This window comes from Astatotilapia calliptera, chromosome 11, assembly GCF_900246225.1.
Source record: "Astatotilapia calliptera chromosome 11, fAstCal1.2, whole genome shotgun sequence".
Taxonomy (NCBI): domain Eukaryota; kingdom Metazoa; phylum Chordata; class Actinopteri; order Cichliformes; family Cichlidae; genus Astatotilapia; species Astatotilapia calliptera.
Window position 1 is genome coordinate 24261678 of NC_039312.1, and position 8090 is coordinate 24269767.

At 39.6% G+C, this 8090-nt stretch overlaps 1 protein-coding gene across 1 annotated transcript in view; it reads left to right on the forward strand.

Moving 5' to 3' along the window:
- tmem145 (transmembrane protein 145) overlaps positions 1-8090 on the forward strand; it is a 41717-nt gene that overhangs the window by 6220 nt on the left and 27407 nt on the right. Inside the window, exons 2-3 of the mRNA XM_026184683.1 lie at positions 7508-7582; positions 8032-8090. The exon at positions 8032-8090 is cut by the window's right edge and continues 19 nt beyond it. Coding sequence (XP_026040468.1) covers positions 7508-7582; positions 8032-8090 — 134 coding nt within the window. The remainder of the gene's footprint in view (positions 1-7507; positions 7583-8031) is intronic.

Below are 8090 nucleotides of genomic sequence, written 5' to 3' on the forward strand. Positions count from 1 at the left end.
CCAATTGCAAGCCGGGCCTTATCGCTGACATCAGTGCCTGACCTCAGTAATGCTACTGCGGCAGAAAAGAACCAAATCCCTGCAGCCAGGTTCAGAAAACTTGAGTAAAGACTTTCTACAATAATATTGACTTTTATAGTGATATTCTTATGTCTATGGCTTAGGAATATTTGTTCTCAAACACATATAGATGTGATGACTGGATGTCAACGGGCTTTGTTCAGCAGTTCACATAATTTTGACTATGTACTGTGTTTTATTTTGTGTTTGGCTCCACTAGACTTGGGGGAACCATCCAGGTCTATTAACAGTTGCCCAATGAAGGCAAATTAGCCTTTTTTCTTTTATCTATCCAAAATAATAACATAATCAAGCTCATTTGCTCTTACTGTGAAAGTTCAGTTGCAGGAAATCAGCTAGTCCTGTCTCCTGTTTCAGGTTGCTGTTACGGCAGTCCTTCAAGTCGCTCAGCTTGCTTGTCTCTCGATCATACACTCCTACTCCTACGTTACCTTCTTGGAATGCAGCTGGTAACTGTGGTCCCGTTTCGCACTGGAGATTTGCTGTAAGCTGAAGGGTGACTCTCACCAGAACGTGTAGCAGGTGGAGAGCTGAGGCTCAACGAAGCTGCAGAGCAGAACAAGGACTGCCATCAGTACCTGGGGTTCAAGACAGTGGAATTTGAGTCTGTTCAGGGGTCTTGGACATTAGTGTGCACCCACTGCAGTCTAATTATGTGGCAAACACTGAAGTCTTTTAAGTCTATTAAGCATTTAATGGCAGTATGCATGACCAGTAGATACTGGGTCACTCATTGATGGTTTAGTTGATGCAATGCTTAAATTTGAGATGAGAAATTTTCAGTAGGATCTTGATAACTGGAAATTCATCAACTCTGTTTTTATTCTCGAGTCTTTTAGATTCATTTTTTTGTCACTTCATTAATCAGTAATTCACTTATTTGAACTTGATCCAGAAATTAGTGTGTGAAATTCCTGACTGTCCTCTTCAGTGTGAGAAGCTTATAGAGTTGGCAAGTAAGTTGAACTTAAATCCGCATTGAACCTCATTGTTTGGACTTGTATTCTACTCCCGGGTACCTGTGCAGGAAATTGAAGGACAAGTACACAGCAAAAACACAAAACAAGGATTGTGTGTTGCTTAATGTTTCTATGGCAGCTGCAAATGAAGGTATGCTGTGGTTGCTATGGCACTAATGGGGGAGGAGAGAGGTTTGTGTGTGCATTAAGTGATCTTTATCGAAGGGTAGGCATGTGTCACGTTGGCCATGGCATGCTGTAAAGTGTGTGATGGATGCATTCGAGCAATTCTGTGTGTGTTCGTGTAACAAAAGGGTCTTTCACAGTCCTGGCCTGTGGTGAGTTAAATTACACCCCCCACTATCTCAATAACCCAACTGGACCACCCCTCTCTCCTCTCTCCAGGGATTCATCTCTGGGTCAGTGTTTTCCTCTCCTGCCCTGGTTGTCATGGTTACTGCCTTAAGCGTCACCCAGGACGACGCACGGAGGTGGACTTGAGTCCCGGGCTTCACTGACTTTTGGAGTTTGCCATGAATTATAACCCAGAGGCTCCAGGGGCTGAAGCTGGCTGGCAGTAGCTGAAATATGGCTGCAGTTTTGTTTTGCTGTGATATATGGAGGCGGCGGCGCTAGCCATGCTACGCTGCTCTGGATGCACTTTATTTCTCAGCACAGAAATCACCGTGCTTGTTTATGTAGGGAGAAGGCAGGGCAGAGGTAATTACAGTATAATGGGGCATGGGGAGTTTTCTTGGTTGGTTGGAGATCAAGAGTTCATAACAACTAACCTCAAGGCTTGTTTTAATAAGAAAGAGGCAAACTGTGGTCTTTGGAGAGGTTGAAACGTGCAACAGGATGATACGCACATTGTGCAAGAAAATGTGCTCATGTTTTGGATCAGTGTGTTTTTAACATTTGAGGAGCACAATTGATTTTAAGGATAGTAAATATTAAGCACAACTCTGAGATCAGCGTGAAGTTTGGACACACTAACCGACTCGTATAGGTGCTGGTACTGCACAATAATAAAATATTTTATCCACATTTCAGGGGCTATATCTGATTTTCTGCGCAGCATGTTATAGTTTAAATGAGCTTTTACCAGTGAAGCTAAATTAGTTAATTCAGTTATCATCTTATATGTTATATGCATGTGCCTGTTCCATTGTCATAGCCTCAATAGTAATCAGCAATCTTAGGTTAGTAAATAACTTAAAAGCCTCATATGTGGCCACACCAAGTCAAGCCGAACCAAAATTTCGAAGACAGAATAGAGTAAAATAGCCTCTACGTCCTCTGATTTGTTGTCAGATAATATTGTCAAAGAAAAGCACTTTTGATAGACCATATGCAGCATATGTACGCAGCATGATACCTGCAATTTTTTAGTAGTGTTTCTACTTCAGTAGCATTTACCTACTCTGTATTGTCTTATCAGTGAATTTTGTACAATTCGGCGAACTGTCTTGCTGACTTGGAATCGGCTAATATTAGCCAGCTTCTGTTGACAGATTACACACTCGGGCTGAGACCTGTTCACAGACCAGTGAAAGCAAAAGATAGATAGCTTCTGCTGTTAAGTCACAGCTTTTTTTTCTCTTTTGTTTAGGTGGTGGACATCTGCACTGGTGGTTAGTTGCAATTGCTCTACGTGCGAGTGATTTATTTATATTTTTTCCCCTCACGGGATTTACTATCCTTCTCGCTTTCAATCAAACATTCATTGTGTCACGCTGTCATGATTTCCACCATCTGGCAGCTGCACGAAGGGACTGGAGTTCCTTTTGACAGTTTAAAGATGTATTTTTAGGAGAAATGAATGTGTACAAACCACTGATACAGTAGACTAATGATTAATTCATACCTTTTGTGCAGTTGCATCTTGCAATAATAATGAATAGTTGTAAAAAGGTTGGTAGGGCTTCTTGACTGAAATTTTTGTTTGGTAAAAGCCAAATAAAATGAGTTTTCAAGTTTATCATCAGTTCAAGTCTTAATTAGGAAATCAGAACAAATTGTAATTTTATAGCAAAATTCTTGAATGGTTACATTTTTTTAGAACAAATTAAAGTGCAGATTTCTTCATTGTAACTTACTGTAAACCTTTAGTGCAGCTTTTAGGATGTGATGATCAGCATGTGCTTATGTGCGTATTGGTATCTCATGATAAAGTTTTGTGGGAGTTTGCGAAAGGCTTTTGGAGCCTCGTTTCTTCGACATATGTGACAGTGTATTTCTTTTATATGTTTCTTGTCAATTAAATAGACCAGCAGCATCTCTCCTTAGGTGACAACCTCAGAGAATATCTGGGATTGTGACATTTATAATGCAACACCTGCTGTCAAGGTTACCATATGCATCTTATATAGCTTGTAGAACCACTTTTAACAGGAATATTTTAAAGCAACCATTTTCTGTATGACTTGATAAGTCTCCCATCATTGTTGAGGAATTATGGCTCACTCTTCTTTATAAGGTTGTTTATTGAGTTCATTGATTTTTGGGCATTTGTTTATGCACAGCTCTCTTAAGGTCCCCCCTCATCATGAAAATCTGAACTTTGTCTAGAAAACACCTTTTTAATTATTTTGTTTTTCAGCAGATTTGCTGCTGTGTTTGGGGCCAATGTCCTCTTGCATGACCTAATTGTGGTCAAGCTCCAGCTTGGCTCTAGAATACTTAAGCACACAGAAGAGTTCATGTTTAACTCAATGACTGCAAGGAACCCAGGGTCTGTGGCTACACAGTAAGCTCATACATAACCTCTCCACCATTGTGCTTGACAGTTGGTGTGAGGTGCAATATGAGCAAACATCTCCACTTTGGTCTCATCTCACCAAAGACATTGTTCCATAAGTCTCATGCTTTGTTCAGATGCAACTTCACACACTTAAGCTGTGCTGCAAGGTACTTTTTTAGAGAGAAGATGACTTCTGCAGGCAAAACAGGCCATTCTTGTTCAGTCTTCTGAGGCCTGTAGAATCTGAGATGTAGAACTTGGGTTTTTTGCAGTTTCCTTAAGCATTGCATCGTCTGATCTTTGGGTGGGTTTGCTGGGACATCCACTCCTGGGAAGAATGATGTTTTCCACTAATGAATCATCATTCTCACTGTAGGTGGAATTCAGATTGTTTGGAAATGACCTTATAACGCTTCTTAGATTTATGTGCGGCAACAATTACTTCTTTAAGACTGCTGATGACTTTCCTCTTTAGCATTTTGTTAACACACGCTTGAATACTCCAGACCAAAACATCTGCATTTATAGAGGTGGTCACACTTACTGATGATCAGTTAATTAAGTGCATTTGATTAGCAGCGCCTGGCTGCTCCTTGTAAATTGCAGCATGTAAATTGTTCTAATCTTTAAGATAACAGTCTTGCTTCATTTGACGTCATCTGTGGATCAGCATTAAAGCTTTTTCGTATTGTTTTTTTTGTCACAAATACAACAGAAGCTAAACTGGAAATTGTTTTAGTGCTGGAAGTAAATACTGTAATTGTAGGTAAGTACAGCTCAGTGCTTGTAACAAAAATGTGTTGTATTGTATGTAGTTTGATTTCAAAAATGAAAATTGTAAAAAGAAAATGAGGAGCTGCTTTTGGCTGCTCATTATTTCTCATGGGGTTACTCTGTTAGATGGATCTGTATGTTTGATTTCCCATTTTTATACTGGATGCTTTTCCTGATTCAAGCCTCCTCTTTATCTGGACTCGGGACAGGGGTTAAGTCTCCTGCTGGTCTCGAGCCAGGGGTCCTAGTGTGCAAGTTGAATTTGTTAACTGCTACGTATAAATCAAAATTCACAATGTTTCTTGCCTCAATGATTTATTTATTTACATTTCAAATGCATTGTTTAAACAGCTTTGTATTGTGTAAGTATCAAAATTAATCTAATACCAGCAGTGTGCAAACCTTTAAAAATGACATCCAGCACTAGATGTAAGCCAGAAATACTTTGACTTTGTCAGAAACGCCCAGCCTGTACCCCAAATTTAATCAGCTACTTTTGTAAACTGCAGAGGCCATTGTCTGTCATTTTGCTAGCCAAGCACTTAAGATATTGTTAATCACAGCCGACACCCTAGTGACTGTGAGGCTTTTACCACAAACCTGCAGTATTTCAAATATAAATCCAGCCTCAGTCTTTCCCCTAATGCCATTTGTACAAATGAGACTTCTACCATTTGGTGTATTAATTTTACAAGATTAGCTGTTACAACTTCTTAAGGATTTGATGTCTCATTTTAGTTTTAAAGCAGTTCATTCATTCTGGCTGCCTCAGTAGGGCCTACTCGCACTGGGCAGTCATCCAGACGGAGAAGCGTGTGTAAACAACATATAAGTGATGTGGTGTTAGTGCAGTGTTCAGCACTATGATCCATATCTACAGTTTGTGTCTACCTACAGCTGTATAGAACAATTTATAGAGAGATCACCAGTGACTGATCCACCATCCTCACGCTGCTGCAAGTACCTTATGTAAGCTCAGTGAAGTACACCATCAGCACTGTTATCTGGTCTCATGCTGCTAAGTTTATGGATGAATAATATTAAGAAGAAATACTTTTTTCTTCCTCTCCACCTCTTTCTTATTAATGTGCTCAGCAGCCCCCTAATGCCCTTTCTGCTTACCCTTTCTAGAAGTTTATGCTCTTGGCACTAGCTCTTTCATTTATACTTTTCTTTTTGTTCTTATTCTGTCAACTTCTTGGTTTTTCACTGCTTTTCTGCTTTCTTTTTTTTCTTTTAATGCTTCTTAACTCTTCCCTGCTGTTATAACTCGCTTTCCCGGTGTTTGCTCTTACTTGTCTTTATAGCTCCATTTATGTCCTCACCATCTCTTATTTTCTTTCTTCTCTTCCCTCCGGCTCCCCTTCCTTTTATATCTTTAACTTCCATATGTCTCCTTCCCCGCAGTCTCTCTGTTCTTTAGCCGAGCTGGTGCTGTAGCTTTCAGGCAAGTTAATGTCTGGCTGCTGGTTGGTCTGTTTACTGATATATCCAAGTAATTATTGGATAAGCTTTTAAATACATTTTGGATGCAATATCAGCATTACCCAGAGAATGTACGCAATTAAAAGTTTTTTGTTTTTTAACTTGTGCAACATCTAAATGTCTAATCTATTCTCCAACTTTACCTAAAGAAAAAACTCAACCATTGGAGTTGACTTTATCAGTCCTTGTGGAGGAATTTTGTGGGTTGTGGGGATTCATTTATGCACATCTCTCTAAGGTCATGCCGCAGCAGTTTTATGCAGTTTAGGTCTGGACTTTAACTGGGTCATTGCAACACCTTGATTCTTTTCTTTCTCAGACATCCTGCTGTGGATTTGTTGCTGTGCTTGGGCTCATTGTCCTATTTCATAACCCACTTTCAGCCAAATTTTAGCTATCAGACAGATGGCCTGACATTTGACTCTAGAATACTTTGGTATTTCATGGATGACTCAGTGACTGCAAGGTGCCCAGGTCCTGTGGCTGCACAGTAAGCCCAAATCATCACCTCCACCACTGTGTTTGACAGTTAGTATGAGGTGTTTGTGCTGATATGCTGTGGCGCTGTGCATCTCCACTTTAGTCTCTGCATTTTTTTTTCTTTTTAGAGAGAAAAGGCTTTTTCCTCACCTTTTTGAATTTTCATAACTTGCTTTAGATTAATCTAATGAACAAGTAAGAATTTTAATTTATCTAATACTTTTGAAATAAGCCTTAGTATTTAGTGCTAATTAGCTTATAGCTGGCATATAAAGATAATATGATGGGGACCATAATTTGCTAGACAAGCTCCATGTTGTATTGTGAAACAGTTGAAACTACTGATTGAATTTATGAACTCCATGGAAAAATGTTAACTGAGGTCATAGCTCAAAATGTTTCTCTGACAAGTTTAAGGCACTTCCACAGGCTTCAATCTTTAGACCTGGAAGCCTCCAAAATGGCCTCATCACTGCAGCCAACACTTTTCTAAGGTGCAGCTTTTATTTTGAAAGCAAACGGTCTCCTTTTCTGGTTTGTGTTACACTTGTCAAACTTTCTTCACTGCTGCGATTGTAGTTGGACAGTTCTTATGGATGAGGTTGCGTGCTCCATGCAAACTACGAATGAGGTTTTTACCAACCGGTTGGGGAAAACACATTTATTTCCTCACAAACGTTGGTTGCCAGATGGTTGCAGACTGGTGTCTTGGCCCATGTGTGTGACTTGAGGCTTATTAACTTGATCCTATAGTGTCACAAATCCAAAATAGTGGACAATCTAAGATTGCATGGTTAGTGGTCTTTTAACTACAAAACTTCAATACAGTCTGATATTGACAGCAGCGTGAGGCAAATGCTTAGAGAACTGCTGTGATGGCTGAAAAAATGAATAGTAGCATGCTGGTAAAAGTTTCATTTTACCTTGATTATATCAATTTTTAAATTTATTTTACATTTTAGCTTCTTTCTTTTCTTGATTACAGGACTGGGTTTTCCTTACACGCTTCTGCTTTCTTACCGAGTTTGGGCGGTTGGATTTCCGATTTCGCTACCCAAAGGTAGGATGCCTCATGTTAAGTTTAATGTGTGTCTGTTACACATTACTTTTGCGTTCATCATCTGCTCTGTCTTCACAATTTTTTTTTAATTGTTTAGTGTTTTCCTCTCGGCTAATTCTGTCTTTTTTCTCACCTAATAAAAACTGATACCACTGCTCTTTTCCTTCTCTCCTCCTTCCTCTGGCTGTTCCTGCTCTATCTGCTTCATCCCTTTTGTTAATGCCCTTAAAAAAAAGAAAAAGGAGGAGTCCTTTTTTCCCTTTAGAGTGTTTTGTACATCCACTCCATCCTTTCTTTCCCTTGCGTTGCTTTACTGCTTTTGCCCGCAGACTTTGGAAACAATTTTGTCAAATAAATCTCATATTGTCTCACTGCCTCCTCTCTGATATCCACAAACCAGCGCAATCTCTTTCTCATTCTCCTTTTCTCTCTCCGTCTCCTCTTTGCAGTCTCGTTGCTGTCAGAACATATTGCTCTACTTTGATGACAGTTCTCAGTGGCCAGCTGT